General features: G+C 44.8%; 1 protein-coding gene across 1 annotated transcript in view; it reads left to right on the plus strand.

Annotated features, from left to right (window-relative positions):
• Positions 1-17,438, plus strand: part of LOC125464768 (protein spinster homolog 3-like) — a 135,785-nt gene that overhangs the window by 16,472 nt on the left and 101,875 nt on the right. Inside the window, exons 2-5 of the mRNA XM_048557573.1 lie at positions 3,048-3,113; positions 7,178-7,314; positions 13,116-13,267; positions 15,240-15,306. Coding sequence (XP_048413530.1) covers positions 3,048-3,113; positions 7,178-7,314; positions 13,116-13,267; positions 15,240-15,306 — 422 coding nt within the window. The remainder of the gene's footprint in view (positions 1-3,047; positions 3,114-7,177; positions 7,315-13,115; positions 13,268-15,239; positions 15,307-17,438) is intronic.

Below are 17,438 nucleotides of genomic sequence, written 5' to 3' on the forward strand. Positions count from 1 at the left end.
AAGGGTTATGAAGATGAGGCAGGAAAGTGCAGTTGAGGCCACGTTGAGATTGACCATGATTGTATTAAATGGTGGGGCAGGCTTGAGGGGCTGAATGGCCTACTCCTGCCCCTAGGGCTTATGCTGTTAGACGCTGGATCATTTTGAAGTTTTTGACAGAGTAAGATGGGAGCTGGTAATCTGTGAGAAAGCTGTGGTTTTCTGGACTTCTGAAACGAAGTGTATTGCGAAATAGTAGGGTGATGAGAAGAAGGTAGCCCTGCATGAGCGATGTTGGGTTATCATGTGCCTATTGCCTGAGCACTCTGTATACTGCGGTCTGGCAGCCAGTGTTGGGGGGCTAGATCGCAACAATTTATGCTGATGGTCATAGATCTGATCTCAAGCTAAAGCCTGGTGTCTTGCTAGAGTAACCTGAAACAAATCAAACACGCCTTTCTTGGAAAACTACAGAAATGCGAGAACATTGAGGGCAGCAGGAATGTTGGCATTTGCACACAATTTTCCGAGGCTGCCTTCGGCTAATTGATTCCAGAGGAGTGAAACTTTGGGAAGATTTGCGGTTCCAGAGACTGATTTGATACTGTTGCCTTCAGACTATAACCCACTATCAAAACGTTTGCTCGTTGTTTTTGAGAAGATTTGTTTGCTCACAGCTGTGCTGCCTATTGAAGTAACAGTGGGAAGGGTTTTCAAGGCGTGATAGCGTAGCATACCTCTGGAGCAGGTGGGAGTGGAACCTTCTGGCTCAGAGGTGGGTACGTTACCACTGCACCACAAGAGCAGAGGCTGAGTGTGAAGTAGGATTCAGGAATGTCATGGAGGTGGTAGTGGCTGGTGTTTGCAATGGGATTATTGATGGTGTGGTACAGTTCACTCAGGAAATTCAGGTCACCCTTATGTACATGTTGTACTCAGGAGTTTTGTACAGTGTGTTACTGTCAGTTCCAGATGAGACAGACAGATATCCTCATGAGATGTGATGATACGATATAAAATATTCCCTTCACCTTCGGGGAACACTTATTACTATAGCATCATTGATGTGACAATAGCAATAATCGAAAGTAACAGTCAGTAAGCGCAGAACCCAGCTTACGTAAAACTGAGACCTCATAGCTGTGCAAATAGTGTTGGTAATAAACTTGGAGATATCTGTCTCAAGCAGAATCCAGCCTTTGTGGTTTAGGTTACAAATGGTTAAGATATAGAAACACTCAGACCATGTTATACTGACAGTGGTGTGTGAGCCAAGAAACCATATCAGATGGCACCCGTATGCTGGGTTGAGAGCTTGCCAGGTTGGACGTACAGGAGGCACACCCTGGTCACCATGGCTTCATTCAAAGGCTCACAATATCTTATTGAGTAACTCAGCGTTGGGAAGTTGAGTGAGGTTGAGCTAAGACTGGAAGAGAACCACACAGACTGACGGCAGCCTGGTTGAATAAGGGGCTGTCAACAGGGTGTTTGTGTAAACTGACCCATGGCGGTGCACTGAGTTGGCAAAGAGAAGATTGAAGGTGAACATTGAAACATACAAAATTGGAGCAGGAGTAGGCCATTCAGCCCTTTGAGCCCATTCCATCATTCAATATGATCATGACTGATCATCTGACTGTACTCTGCTCCTGCTTCTTTCCCATACCCTTTGATCCCTTAGCCCTAAGAGCTATATTTAAACCCCTTCTTGAAAAGGTTCAATGTTTTGGCCTCAACGACCTTCTGTGCAGAGAATTCCACATGTTCACCACTCTCTGGGTAAAGACATTTCTCCTCATCTCAGTCCTAAATGGTCTACCCTGTGTCTTTTAGATTGTGGCCCCTGGTTCTGGACTCTTCGGTTATCAGGAAGCATTCTTCTTGCATTTCTTTTTTCTGCCTAGTCCTGTAGAATTTTTAAGATTTCTGAGAATCCCCTCCCCCACATCATTCTTCGAGACTCTAGTGAACATAGTCTTAACCAATCCGGTCTCCCTTCAATACGTCAGTCCTTCCATCCCAGGAATCTGTTTTGGTAAATCTTTGTGGGACTCCCTCCATAGCCAGAACATCCTTCCTCAGATAAACAGATCAAAACTGCACACTGTTCCCAGTTGCGGTTTCACCAAGGCTCTGTACAATTGCAGTAAGACATTCTTTACTCAGAGAGTAGTAAGGGCGTGGAATGCCCTGCCTGCAACAATAGTAGACTCGCTAAGTTTAAGGGCATTTAAATGGTTATTGGATAAACATATGAATGATAATGGAATAGTGTAGGTTAAATGGGCTTCAGTTTGGGTTCACAGGTTGGTGCAACATTGAGGGCCAAAGGGCCTGTACTACGCTGTCGTGTTCAGTGTTCTATGTTCTATCCCTGCTCCTGTACGCAAATCCTCTCACTTTGAAGGCCCTGAGGAAGTGAACTTGTGTGTCTGTGGTGATGACACAATGGCTTCAAGTGGTCCGTTTTGCCCTGTTTTCTTCTTAAAGAAATGTTTTAAGACAGAGATGCCCGAGCTGTCTATTGAAAACTTGTAAACAGCTTGTGAGGCCTTAGGTTTTTTTAAAACTGAAAGAATAGAAACAGCCTGAATGGTTGTGGTCAAGCTCCCTCACCTCTAGGATTTTTTAGTTTTCAGAAGCAGCAGTTGTTACTGGCATCTCAGCAAGAGTTGGAAGCCACAGTATATCTCTATTGGCTCCTGCACTTTGAGTTTTCTCTGGATGGTTTTCCTCCTGGGCTGCTGGAATTGCAAGTGGGACCATCTGTTTTCTGAACTTGCCTTTTGCTAAGGGTGTATTTGTGAGATGTACTGTGTTGGAATAGTTACTGTTTAGTAGTTAACTAAACAGTTAATCTGTTAAGCTTTCCAATTGTGTTGCAGCTAAGCCAATTCTTTCTTTTTCTTTCTGTCATATTTTAGCTAGAGTTATAGAGTCAGAGATATAAAGCACAGAAACCAGCCCCATGACCTTGCTCCTGAATGATGGCTTTGATTCTGTTGGATGTAATAGTTCTTGTCTTGGCTCTGCTCACTCACTGAATTCGAGTTGTTCTCTCACAGGTGTCTTGGATGGCATTCAGAACTACTTTAAAATAAATGACGCCTCTGCTGGTCTATTGCAGACAGGTAAGTTTAAGGAACACTATTTTCCATAATTCCCTGCAAGCTCCCAATGATTCCCTTTTCCCTAGTCCTGCGATTTATAACTACTTCTCGAACTTCCTGAAACCAATAAAACCAGAAGGTCAGGAATCTTGTGGACAGTACAGCCAGTATTGTGCTGTTCCTGACTAATCCTTGGAATGATGGGACAATCCATGTAAAAATATTTATACAGTGTCCTCTCTGGACTAGAAGGCTCAGGACCAAGTCATTTCTGGATTTTTGACATTTTCTGGAATGACATTGAAATGCAAATGCGTGCATCTGAAAACTCTGTGTATTCACCTAGCTTAGGGCTCTTGCTAGTGCCCTGATCTCTACACCAGGAGGCCCAGGTTCCACCACCACCACCACCCCCCCGCCCCTCCCCCGCTCTGGGGGTGTGTGATAACTTCTTTGAACAAATTGATTAGAGCAATACCTTTAAATATTTACCCAGAGTTCATTCTTGCCCCAAGTCCCAGAAAGAAGCAGGTTTAGGATCCACTGCAGTCAGAACAGAAATCATATCAGCTACCTCTCAGCAGGGCTTCCACTCAACTGAACCCCTAAGGAGGACTCTTCATTGCTGTGACAGTGCACACACTGGAGAGAAGGATACCAGCGGGGCAGGGCTCAATTTGCATTATAGCAATGATCAGGAATCTTGCCCAGTCTTATGGCCTGCCATTGGTATCTGCAGGATTTATAGGTTGGTAATCGAGCTGTTTGGACAAACACCTCTTCCTTGGCGAGAGATAATGGGAACTGCAGATGCTGGAGAATTCCAAGATAATAAAATGTGAGGCTGGATGAACACAGCAGGCCAAGCAGCATCTCAGGAGCACAAAAGCTGACGTTTTGGGCCTAGACCCTTCGTCAGAGAGGGGGATGGGGTGAGGGTTCTGGAATAAATAGGGAGAGAGGGGGAGAGGGACCAAAGATGGAGAGTAAAGAAGATAGGTGGAGAGAGTATAGGTGGGGAGGTAGGGAAGGAATAGGTCAGTCCAGGGAAGACGGACAGGTCAAGGAGGTGGGATGAGGTTAGTAGGTAGATGGGGGTGCGGCTTGGGGTGGGAGGAAGGGATGGGTGAGAGGAAGAACCGGTTAGGGAGGCAGAGACAGGTTGGACTGGTTTTGGGATGCAGTGGGTGGGGGTGAAGAGCTGGGCTGGTTGTGTGGTGCAGTGGGGGGAGGGGTCGAACTGGGCTGGTTTACGGATGCAGTAGGGGAAGGGGAGATTTTGAAACTGGTGAAGTCCACATTGATACCATATGGCTGCAGGGTTCCCAGGCGGAATATGAGTTGCTGTTCCTGCAACCTTCGGGTGGCATCATTGTGGCAGTGCAGGAGGCCCATGATGGACATGTCATCTAGAGAATGGGAGGGGGAGTGGAAATGGTTTGCGACTGGGAGGTGCAGTTGTTTGTTGCGAACTGAGCGGAGGTGTTCTGCAAAGCGGTCTCCAAGTTTCCGCCGCATCTGCTCCCACGATAAGACATTCCACTCCCGCACATCCCAGATGTCCAAGTTCTTCAAGGACCGCAACTTTCCCCCCACAGTGATCGAGAACGCCCTTGACCGCGTCTCCCGTATTTCCCGCAACACATCCCTCACACCCCGCCCCCGCCACAACCGCCCTAAGAGGATCCCCCTCGTTCTCACACACCACCCTACCAACCTCCGGATACAACGCATCATCCTCCGACACTTTCGCCATTTACAATCCGACCCCACCATTCAAGACATTTTTCCATCCCCACCCCTGTCTGCTTTCCGGAGAGACCACTCTCTCCTTGACTCCCTTGTTCACTCCACACTGCCCTCCAACCCCACCACACCCGGCACCTTCCCCTGCAACCGCAGGAAATGCTACACTTGCCCCCACACCTCCTCCCTCACCCCTATCCCAGGCCCCAAGATGACATTCCACATTAAGCAGAGGTTCACCTGCACATCTGCCAATGTGGTATACTGCATCCACTGTACCCGGTGTGGCTTCCTCTACATTGGGGAAACCAAGCGGAGGCTTGGAGACCGCTTTGCAGAACACCTCCGCTCAGTTCGCAACAAACAACTGCACCTCCCAGTCGCAAACCATTTCCACTCCCCCTCCCATTCTCTAGATGACATGTCCATCATGGGCATCCTGCACTACCACAATGATGCCACCCGAAGGTTGCAGGAATAGCAACTCATATTCCGCCTGGGAACCCTGCAGCCATATGGTATCAATGTGGACTTCACCAGTTTCAAAATCTCCCCTTCCCCTACTGCATCCCTAAACCAGCCCAGTTCGTCCCCTCCCCCCACTGCACCACACAACCAGCCCAGCTCTTCCCCCCCCACCCACTGCATCCCAAAACCAGTCCAACCTGTCTCTGCCTCCCTAACCTGTTCTTCCTCTCACCCATCCCTTCCTCCCACCCCAAGCCACACCCCCATCTACCTACTAACCTCATCCCATCTCCTTGACCTGTCCGTCTTCCCTGGACTGACCTATCCCCTCCCTACCTCCCCACCTATACTCTCCTCTCCACCTATCTTCTTTACTCTCCATCTTCGGTCCGCCTCCCCCTCTCTCCCTATTTATTCCAGTTCCCTCTCCCCATCCCCCTCTCTGATGAGGGGTCTAGACCCGAAACGTCAGCTTTTGTGCTCCTGAGATGCTGCTTGGCCTGCTGTGTTCATCCAGCCTCACATTTTATTACCTCTTCCTTGGCCCTCGATTCTCAGAGTGCACTGACTTTGAGACATTGCCCATTGCCCCACAAGAGCTCCTTATTGATAACGCATGGTAACACAGAAATAAAAATGGTCTTACCTGTCCTAGCTATTTCCCGTGGAGACGGGGTGAGGGCGTGGGCAGGAGAGCGGGGAGACGGCGGGGTATGAGTAAGTGGGAGTGGAGACGGTGCAGTTTAGTGAAGGAAGAAGGTGGGGGAAATGGGCAGAGGGTCTGGGGAGGTGAGGAAGAGAGAGAGTGGCAGAGAAGTTGTGAGGAGTGGGTAAGGGAGGATCTGAGATAGTGGGTAAGAGGGAATGGGGAGGAAGGGGTGAGGGAGTTGGGCGGAGGGAATGTGGATGGGGGTTGGGGGTGAGGAAGTAATATTGGATATGTATTTGGAAGGGATGAGGTGGCTACGGAGAAAGGTCTGGTGAATGGGACTAGTTATATAGCTTTCTCAGGATACTGTACAGACACAATAGGTCAAATGGCCTCCTTCTGCAATGTAAAATTCTGTGACTCTAGACCTTTTACTTTCTAACAAAAATTGGATAAGTGGAAGAAAATATGAAGCTAAGGGAAGAAGGTGGGTCAATGGTAAGTAGGATTCGTTTTGAAATGTTTGAACAAAAAGGTAGGAGGTGAAATGGCCTCCTTATTTCCTTTCATTTAGATGGAAATGAAACTTTTGTTTGTATACCACCTGAGAGAATCTTGGGTTGTTTCAAACTGTTTTGCAACTACTTGTGTAACTACCCCTTAGAATGAAGGGAAGCATGGCAGCTAATTTCCGTACGGGAATCTCTCTCAAACAGCAGCAAAATCATTGCTTCAGTAATGCTTGAGAGAGGACTGATTCTCTTCAAAACAAAAGCCAAGGATTATTTTTAAAATCACCTTTGAAACTAGAGAAGGCCTCAATCCAGCATTTTAAAAAAAATGCTGGAGAAACTCAGCGGGTCTAGTTGTATGTGTGGCCAGAGAAACATCTCAATTTCAGTGCAACTCTTCTTCAGAACTCTAGCATCCACAAGATTTTGCCGCAAGTGAGCACCCAATCTGAAAAGCAGCACCTCTATCAATCTGTAACCCCGTAATTCTGTACTGGGTTAGCCCCGATAATGTCTTTCACTCCCTAGAGTGGGATTTGAGCACAGATCCTTCTTGCTCATGGTTCTCTATCTGAGCCACAGCCTTATCTGTGACAATGGCTAGATGTTTGGACACGATGCAGTGCAGATGCTGTGCCCTTGCTCATCTGGAATTTGCTGTCCAGATGTTGAGATGATTGTTTTATCATTGACTTGCTGGTTCTGTTCAGTCTTTATCTGCAGCTACATGATATTGGCTCCTTTGTTTGGTTACCTGGGTGATCGATACAACCGGAAGATCCTCATGTCCATTGGAATACTCATTTGGTGTGCTGTGACACTGGCAGGATCCTTCATCACTAAGTCTGTATGCCAACTTAGCTTTATTTTAATGAATTACTTGTCAAGGTTTGAGACAGTGAATGAAATCATTTTGTATTAAACTGTTTATAAATCCTATGTGCAGTTACCTACCATCATTCTCAACCACCTTTTCCCATAGAAACTGAATGCTATAAATCTGATGTTTTAGGCCTAGACCCTTCTTCATTTTTGAAGAAGGGTCTAGGCTCGAAACATCATCTTTCCTGCTCCTCTGATGCTGCTTGGCCCGCTGTGTTCATCCAGCTCTATACCTTGTTATCTCAGATTCTCCAGCATCTGCAGTTCCTACTATCTCTGCTATAAATCTGATTTGATTTATTATTGTCATGTACCGAGATACAGTGAAAAGTATTGTTTTATGTGCTATACAGATGAATCATACCTTACATAAATACCTCAGGGTAGCAGAACGGAATGCAGAATATAGTGTTACAGCTACAGAGAAGGTGCAGAGAAAGATCAGCACTAACATATGAGAGGTCCATCCATAAGTCTGATAACAGTGAGGAAAAAGCTGTTCTTAAGTCTGTTGGTGCATATTTTCAAACTTTTGTATCTTCTGCCCAATGGAGGAGGGTGGAAGAGAGTATAATGAGGGTGGGAGGGGTCTTTGATTATGCTGGCTATTTTACCAAGTCAGCAGGAAGTACAGATGGAGTCAATGAAAGGAAGGCAGGTTTTTGTGATGGACTGGGCTACGCTCACAATTCTCTGTAATTTCTTGCAATCTTTGGCAGAGCAGTGGGCATACCAAACTGTAATGCTTGGAAATAAAAAAAGACTCATAAAGGTTGATCAAAAGTTGATAAGAAGGGAAACTGTGTAGAATATAAGGATAATCTGGCCAGACATATCACAAATGTTAGGAAGAATTTTAATAATTGAATAAGGTGGAGGGGAGTAGCTAAACTAATTATTGGACCGTTGGAGGTAAAAACAGGAAAAATTATCACAGTGAAAGAGGAAATGGCAGAGATGGTGGACAAATATTTGTCTATCTTCACAGTAGAAGACTCAAATTACATACCAGAAAAGGAGGCAAATTAAGGAGATTATTTATAGTTAGGGACTTAAAGTAATTAATATCAGTAAATAATATGGATTAGAGAAATCTAAGAGACTGAAACCTTCCCAGAACCTCAGGATCTGATAAATTCCCTAGGTTGATAGGTTTTTTGCTCTTCTGGGGAACCCAGGAAATATGGGTATAGGGTAGAAAAATGGAATTAAGGCCAATAATCAGAATGGCACAGGAGACTAGAGGGTCAACGCAGTCTACTGTGACTCCTATGTGTTGTGTCCTAATGTGTGATATAATTAAATCTAAAGTAGATAGGTATTTTGTTCATTAACGAGGCATTCACAAGACTCTCGGGTAAAGAACTGTAAAGAGTCAAAGTAAAGATGTTTCTCTACATCTGTCCTGTATGATCTCATCCTTATCTTTGCCTTGTGTTCAAGATCCCCTGCAGAGAAAACTGTGCCTCAGTATCTACCCTGTCAGCCTCACCTGAATCTTACATGATATCACCTCTGATTGTATCAGAGACAACGGGAACTGCAGATGCTGGAGAATCCGAGATAACAAAATGTAGAGCTGGATGAACACAGCAGACCAAGCAGCATCTTAGGAGCACAGAAGCTGGCGTTTTGAAGGGTCTAGGCCTGAAACATCAGCTTTTGTGCCCCTAAGATGCTGCTTGGCCTGCTGTGTTCATCCAGCTTCACACTTTATCTCATGATATCACCCGTACTTCTTTGACCTGCAGAAATTGTTGGTTAAGTTTACTTGGCCTCCATCATAGCACAACTAGGATAAGTCCTAGTGAGCCTTGTTTCTACCACCTCCAAAGCAAATACATTCTTTCAAAATATTTTACTGGCAATGGAGGGTTTGGAGTTATAAAAATAGACTGGATAGGCTGGGACTTTCTTCACTGGAGCATAGGATGTTGAGGGGTGATCCAATAGAGGTTTATAAGATCATGAGGGGTGTAGATAAGGGTGAATGGCCAGGCTCTTTTTCCTAGGGTGGAGGAATTCAGAACCACGGGGCATATTTTTAAGGTGAGAGGAGAAAGATTTAAAAAGGATACAAAGGGTAACTTTTTATTTTACACAGAGGTTAGTTCATATGTGGAATGAACTGCCAGAGACGAGACGGATGTAGGTATGGTTACAGCATTGAAAAGACATTTGGATAAGTACATGAATAAGGAATGCTTGGAGGAATATGGGCCAAGTGCAGGCAGGTGGGACTAGTTTAGTTTGGGAACATCGTCGGTGTGGACTGCTTGGGCCGAAGGTCAGTTTTATGCTGTATGACTCTTACGATGAGCAAAACTATGCAATGTGCTCCGGCTGTAGTCTCACTATGATCCTGCGCATTTTAGCGAGACTTCTTTCTTGTTGTACTGCACACCCTTGATATAAAGCACAGCTTACCACTTGGCTTCCTAACTCCTTGCTGTAGTTGTGTGCTAACTTTGAGTTTCTATGACAATTTTTTGACAGCTTTGATCATCAGTACTTAAAGACTTTCCACTGTCAAAAAAAATCAGATTTTCTGTTCTTCAAAGCAATTAACCTTACCTTCCCTATATATTGTACTCCGCCTGATGCCATTTTGCCCACTTCCTTAACCTACCTTTGCGGACTGTCATGTACTCTTCATAGTTCAATATCCTGATAAACTTGCTTAAGTCATTATTGCAGATTGGAAATAGCTGATGCCCAGCATTTGATGATCCTGGGCAGTTGGTAACTATATGTTAACTAGCTGCTGGCTATGACTCATAGAAACATAAGAATTGGGAGCAGTAAAAGGCCATTCAGCCCCTCAAACCTGAACCACTTCTCAGCAAAATCATGGCTGTTCTATCCCAGTGTTCAACTCCTCTTCTTTTGTACCAGCTCATCATGGCCCTCAACAGCCCAAGATTCCGAAAATCTATGTCGCTCCTCTTTAAATATTTTCAGTGATTCTAGTCTTCACAATTCTCTGGGGTAGAGAATTCAAGAAAATAACTTCTTTTGCACCTCGATTTTATGAGTGTTCTCTTATTCTGTAGCTATGTTGCGAGTTCGAGATTCCCTCACTCAAAACATCTTCTCACCATCTACCCTGTCAAGCCCCTCAGAATCTTGTTTATTTCAATAAGATCTTCTAAGTTCTAATGAATAAATTAGAAAATTAAAGTCAGTTACATCATCCCAGGAATCAATATATTGAATTGCTTTTGAACTACCTCCAGTGGCTGTTTGATCTTCTTAAATACGAGACTGCAACTGTACATGGTATTCCAGGTATGACCTCACCATCATCCTATACAGTTAGAACAAGACTTCCCTATTTTTGAACTCTAAGCCCCTAGCAATAAAGGTCAAAATTCCATTTGATTTATCGATTACTTGCTGCACCTGCATGCTAACTTTTGCTTTTTCCTGCATAAGAATACCCAAGTCCCTCTGCGCTGCACTTTTTTTTGGGAGTCTTACTCCATTTAAATAATAGTTTGCCTTTTGATTCTTCCTGAATGATCTTCTGAATTTTTTTTACTGTAAACTCCATCCATATCAATTTATCTGTATCCCCTCGCAGATTCCTTTATGTATTCATCACAATATTTCTTCCTGCCTATATTTAGATCATCAGCAAATTTGGGGACATTACATTCTGCTCCCTCTAAGCTCCTCATATAAACGGTAAATAATTGAGTCCCTAGGACTGATCCTTGTGACACTCCACTAGTTACATCTTTCAAACCTGAAAAAGATACTATTAATCTCCATTCTCTCCCATCCACATGCCAACCAATCCTCAATCGATGTGAATACATTACCCTCAATGCCACAAGCTCCCATCTTGTGCAATGATCTTTTATTAGGCACCGTATTGAATGCCTTCTGAAGATCCAAATACACTACATCTACTGGTTACCCTTTATCAACTCTTACTTATTATATCCTCAAAGATCTCTTAGCAGGTTTCCATTTCACAAAACTTTGCTGTTTGATTGTGTTAAGCTTTTTAAAATGTCCTGCTATTTCCTTCCTTATTAATGGGCTCCAGCATATTCCCCAATGATCATAAAATCCTCAGCGTGGAAGCAGATCATTCAGCCAATGAAGGCACACTGACCCTCTCAAGATCATACTACTCAGCCCCACCATGCCCCCTCCCCCCATCTCTAATCCACCCAGCCTGCACACTATGGGGTAATTTAGCATGGCCAATCCACCTAACCTGCAGCCTGTGGCAGGAAACTGGAGCACTTGGAAGAAATCCGTGCACACACAGGGAGAAATGTGCGAACTCTGCACAAACAATTAACTGAGGCTGGAATTGAACCTGGGACCCTAGTGCTGTGAGGCAACAATGCTAACCACTGTACCACTGTGATGCATGCTAGATGTTTCCTGCTTTCTATCTCCCGCCCTTCTATAACAAGGTTGGTTTTCCAATCTGCAGGAACACTCCCAGAATCCAGTATGTTCTGGAATATTTTGACCAATCCCTGTACTGTCTCTGCAGCCACTTCCTTTAAAACACTTGGTTACATGTTGTCAGGTCCTGGAGACTTCTCTGCCTTTTGTCCCTTTAGTTTATCAAATGCCTTGTCTCTCATAACAGAAACTGTTACAAGATCTTTCCTCCCACTGACATCTTGCTTATCTGTTAATCTTTGAGATGGAGTGAGATATATATTTGTCATGTTACTAGGTCAAAAATAACCCATGCAGGTCCTGCAGTGTACTGTTTTGAAAAACAGTTTTTGATGCATTCTACAAATTTGTCCTCCATGTCACCCTCACTCATCCGATTTGACCAGCCAAAATTTATATTATAATCATGCACTAACAATTATAATGCTCTTTTGGACACACTTCCATTAATTCCAAATTTATATTCTGTCCTACAGTGCAGTATCTATTTGGAATCTGTAGGACCATTCTGACCCATGACTTTCTTCCCTTGCCATTCCTTACTTCAACCAAACTGATTCCACATCATGCATTTATATCACTACTCACACCCATTATTAAAAAAGCCCCTTACCTTTTTTTCTTTTGTCTAATCTTCTGTAGCATTGAATGCTGCTGAATACTGAGTTCCTAGACTTGGTCACCTTGCACCCATGTCTCTGTAATAGCTGCCAAGTTATATTTATTTATTTCTGTTTGTACCTTCAACTGCCTTGCCTTATAACAAATGCTGTGTGCTTTCAGATAAAAAAAGTCTTAAACTTTGACTTTTTAATCATTTTATTACTTATTTGGGGTCAGTTAGCAGAGGTTTGCGTTGCAGAGTGACGCTAACAGTGTAGGTTCAATTTCTATGCTGGCCTAGTTCTCCTTGACCTCTCCCCTCGCCTGAGGCATGGTGACCCTCAGGCTAAACCGTCACCATGTCGTCACTTCAGTAAGAGAGCAGTCCTGTGGTCTGGTAGGACTATAGTGACCTTATTCTTACTCTGGTTTTAACTTCAGCTGCACTATTCTTCCTCCATTTTCTACCACATCCTGTCTCACTTTGATTATTGGCCACATGCTTTCATGCCCAGATTAATATCGGTTTGTGTATAGCTTAGCAGTGTGAGTTGCTGCCTGTTGGAACTGCCTGATTCATTTCACATCAGTGTGTGGATCGGGGCTGTGGGAGTTCGGAGGAGTAAGGGACAGTCTCTTCACCCATAACAAACAGGCCTTGCTGAACGAAGTTTGTTACTGTGACTTTAACTTCCACTGACCAATCATCACTTCTCAATGATTTTTCTCCTTTAGTATTTCTGGGTGTTGGTCTTTTGCCGAGCCTTAGTTGGTGTTGGGGAAGCCAGTTATTCAACCATTGCCCCCACCATCATTGCTGACCTCTTTGTGGATGACGCAAGGACCTTGATGATCTCCATCTTCTATATTGCCATCCCAGTGGGAAGGTACGTGTGTTCGTGATGGATTTTCCTGAGTATATTATAATAATTTCAAGATGTCTCAGTCAAAACCTATAAAATTCTAACAGGACAAACGTAGGAAAGACGTTCCCAGTGACTGGGGAGTACAAAACCAGGGGTCACATATTAAGAATACGCAGTTGGCCATTTAGGACTGAGATGAGGAGAAATGTTTTCACCCAGAGAGTGGAGATCCTGTGGAATTCACTGCCACAGAAAGCAATTGAAGCTAAAACATTGAATACTTTCAAGGAGGAGTTGGATATTAACTGGGATGGGGGAGAAAGCAGTATCACAATGCTGAGATGCTGGATCAGCCATGATCCTAATGGAGCAGGCCCTAATTGCTGAATGGCCTACTACTGCTCCTATTTTCTGTGTTTCTGTGGTCTCTTTGGGAATAAAGTAAAACAAAACAGCTTGGCTTAGACTCCAACATCTAGAGCCGTAGAACCTTCTGGAAGGTTCTCACAGCATTGCTGCATTCCTTAATTAGGCAGAGTAACCAGAGGTGGTGTGGAACTGATGCTGATCAGTGTCTGTGCCAACTGGTGTGCCCACCAGGATTGCTGGGGTTGGGAAACATGGCACCAGCCTGGCTCACCACTTGGACAACTGGAAACTAGAAGGTCTGATCCAACCACCCAGACCTTCACAAGGCAGCACTAACATCATGATTTTACATGGGAGGAGTGACTGGGCTCACCTACCCACGTGCCCACCCATTCTACACTGCAGATCTACAAATTCAAAGTGATCTACAATGTTGGGTGTTTCTGATACACCCTCTAAAGTGATGAGAGAAACCATCACCAGAGGTAATCAAGGTAAGGGCAGCACAGTGGCTCAGTGGTTAATAAAGCTGCTTCATAGTGCCAGGAGCTTGGGTTCGATTCCACGCTCGGGCGACTGTCTGTGCGAAATTTGCATGTTCTCCCTGCGTCTGTGTGGGTTTCTTCCGGGTGCTCCAGTTTCCTCCCACAGTGCAAAGATGTGCAGATTTGGTGGATTGGGCATGAGAATTACAGGGTTTCATAGTTTTTAATTTTCAACAAAGCAAGTGGCTATGACTCATTCCATAAATTGACGTCAACCAAAAAAGGTCATACAGCATGGAAACAGGCCCTTTGGCCCAATTTTCCCCTGCTGACCAAGTTTCCTAAACTGAACTATTCCCATTTGCCTGCATTTGGCCCACATCCCTCTTAAACCTTTCCTATCTATGTCCACGTCCAAATGTCTTTTAAATGTTGCCATTGTACACGCCTCTACCGCTTCCTGTGGCAGCTTGTTCACTACACTCACGTGACATGAAAAAGTTGCACCTTGAGTCCTTTTTTAAATCTTTCCTCTCTCGCCTTAAACTTGTGCTGTCTAGTTTTGGACTCCCCTACCCTGAAGAAAAGATCTTGGCTATTCACCCTATCCATGCACTGTCCCCACCTCCCCCCCCACCCACCACTACCGCCAATGATTTTGTAATCCTCTATAAAGGTCACGCCCTCAGGTACAAATGTAGGCATCACTTGTCCTCTGTCGAAGTTCCAGGACCTTGGGGATATGTAGGGCTGTGAATCTATTTCCTACAAGCAGTGGCCACTCTACAATGAGATATTTTTGACTCAATTAATAATAATTGGCTGCATTGGTTGGTGAATGTTCTCCACAGTTGGTGACTTTCGGAGACTGTGGGCATAATGGTGATGGTTAGCATGACTGACGTCATTGACCAAGACGGATGTAAACAGTCAAATAAAAAGACGTGTATTCGTTAATGAGTTCAGCTTCGGATGGAATCCAGCTCCCTGTCATTGAAACAACTTATTTAATCTGGGAGGAGGAACGTGGCAGAATTCCGAGGTGAGGCAGGCAAAGGGGTTGTAGGACAGGATGAACTTTACTAAATTGAAGTGTTGAGATATTACAGAATGAAACTGTTTTATTTGTTCTGTTGCAGTGGTCTGGGCTACATCCTTGGATCTGGCGTAATGAGACTATCTGGCAACTGGCACTGGTCAATGAGGGTAAGACCAAATGTGTAATGAATGGTTACTGTTGTAGTATAATACTTACAGGACTTCTACACTGTGGGCTGCACAGTGGCTCAGTGGTCAGCACTGCTGCCTCACAGTACTAGGGTCCCAGGTTTGATTCCACCCTCAGGTGACTGTGCGAATTCTACACAGACATTCTCCCTGTGTCTGCATGGGTTTCCTCCAGGTGCACTGGTTCTATCCCACAGTCCAAAGATGTGCGGTTAGGTGGATTGGCCATGGGAAATGCAAGGCTACAGGGATAGGATGGGGGAATGAGTCTGGATAGGATGTTCTTCAGAGGGTCAGTATGGCCTCGTCGGGCTGAATGACCTGTTTCTCCACTGTAAGGACTCTATGATTTTGTCATTGCAAACAGTGAAATCAAGCAATGTGCTTCCAGCACAAGAGCAGAATCCTGAATTGGATCCATCGCCTCAGTGCAGAGGCCCCATCAGGGAGTAGGGGAATGTTGAAGTGGAAACACTGTTGGTTCAAGCTGATTTTGTACATGGAAGTGAAATAGGAAGTAGGAGCAGGGAGTAGGCCACTCAGCCCATTGAGCCTCCTCCATCATTCTAGTTCTTGGCTGACAAAATAGGAATGTCTCACTGTAGTTATACAGGGCCTGGGTGAGACCGCAGCTGGAGTATTGTGTGCAATTTTGGTCTCCCTACTTTAGAAAGGATGTACTTGTCATATAGTCAGTGCAAAGGAGGTGTACCAGGCTGATAGCTGGAATGGCAGGATTTTGCTATGAAGAGAGGTGCTGGCCTAGTGGTATTATCGCTGGACTGTTAATCCAGAGACCCAGATAACATTCTGGGGCCCGAGTTTGAATCCTACCATGGCGTATGGTTGAATTTGAATTCGATAAATATCTGGAATTAAGAATCTAATAATAACCATGAATCCATTCCAGATTGTTGAAAAAACCCATCTGTTTCACTAATGTCCTTTAGGGAAGGAAGCTGCCATCCTTACCTGGTCTAGACTACGCGTGACTCCAGACCCACAGCAATGTGGTTGACTCTCAATTGCCCTCTGGGCAAATAGGGATGGGCAGTAAATTCTGCCCTAGCCAGCATTGACCTCATCCTGTAAATGAATAAAGAAAGAGAGATTGGAATAGGTCTGTATTTGTCAGAGTTTAGAAAGATGAGAGGGAATCTGATTTGAAACATTCTAACAAGGCGAGGCAGACCTGATGCAGGGAGGTTGTATTCCCTGGTTGGGGAGTTTAGAACCAGGGGTCATAGTTGCAGGGTATGGGGTGGACCATGGGCAGCACAGTGATTCACTGCTGCCTCACAGTGCTGGGACCTGGGTTCAATTCCACCGTTGGCAACTGTCTGTGTCTACCCTGTGTCTACATGGGCTTCCTCTGAATGCCCCGGTTTCTTCTCACAGTCCAAAGATGCGCAGGTTATCTGGAGTGGCCATGCTAAGTTGCCCATCGAGCCCAGGGATTTGCAGGCTGGGGGGCGCGGTTAGCCATGAGAAATGCAGGGCTGCAGTGATAGGATGGGGGCTGGGGTTTAGGTCTGGGTGGGATACTCTTCAGAAGGCCGGTGTAGACTCATCGGGCCGAATGGTCTGTTTCCATACTATTAGGACTCTATGATTTGGGACTGAGATGAGGAAACGTTTCTTCACTGAGAGGATATTTGAGGCCAAGTCACTGAGTATATTTTTAAAAAAAGATGAATTTTTAGATTTTAATGGTGTCAAGGGTGGCGGGGAGGAAGCAGGAATATGGAATTAAGATAGTTGATCAGCTATAATAATGTTGAATAGCAGAGCAGGCTTGAAGGGCTGAATGGCCTGCTCCCAATTTCTGTTTGTATCATCTATCTCAATGTTATTTTCCCCCATGTGATCTCTGCATCCTTTGGTATACAGAAATTGGACAGTCTGTATCTGGAAGATGGTCAGTGGGGTAGACAGTGACATAGTCACATCACTGAACTTTGAACCCAGAGGCCCGAGCTAATACTCAGTGGACATGGGTTCACATCCTGTCATGGCAGCAGATGGAATTTGACTATAATTCCTGTAGAACACAGCTGGTCTCAGTAATAATGCCACATAACTAGCATCAATGGTCTTAGAAACCTGTCTGG

This window comes from Stegostoma tigrinum, chromosome 27 (assembly GCF_030684315.1).
Source record: "Stegostoma tigrinum isolate sSteTig4 chromosome 27, sSteTig4.hap1, whole genome shotgun sequence".
NCBI classification, from domain to species: Eukaryota; Metazoa; Chordata; class Chondrichthyes; order Orectolobiformes; family Stegostomatidae; genus Stegostoma; species Stegostoma tigrinum.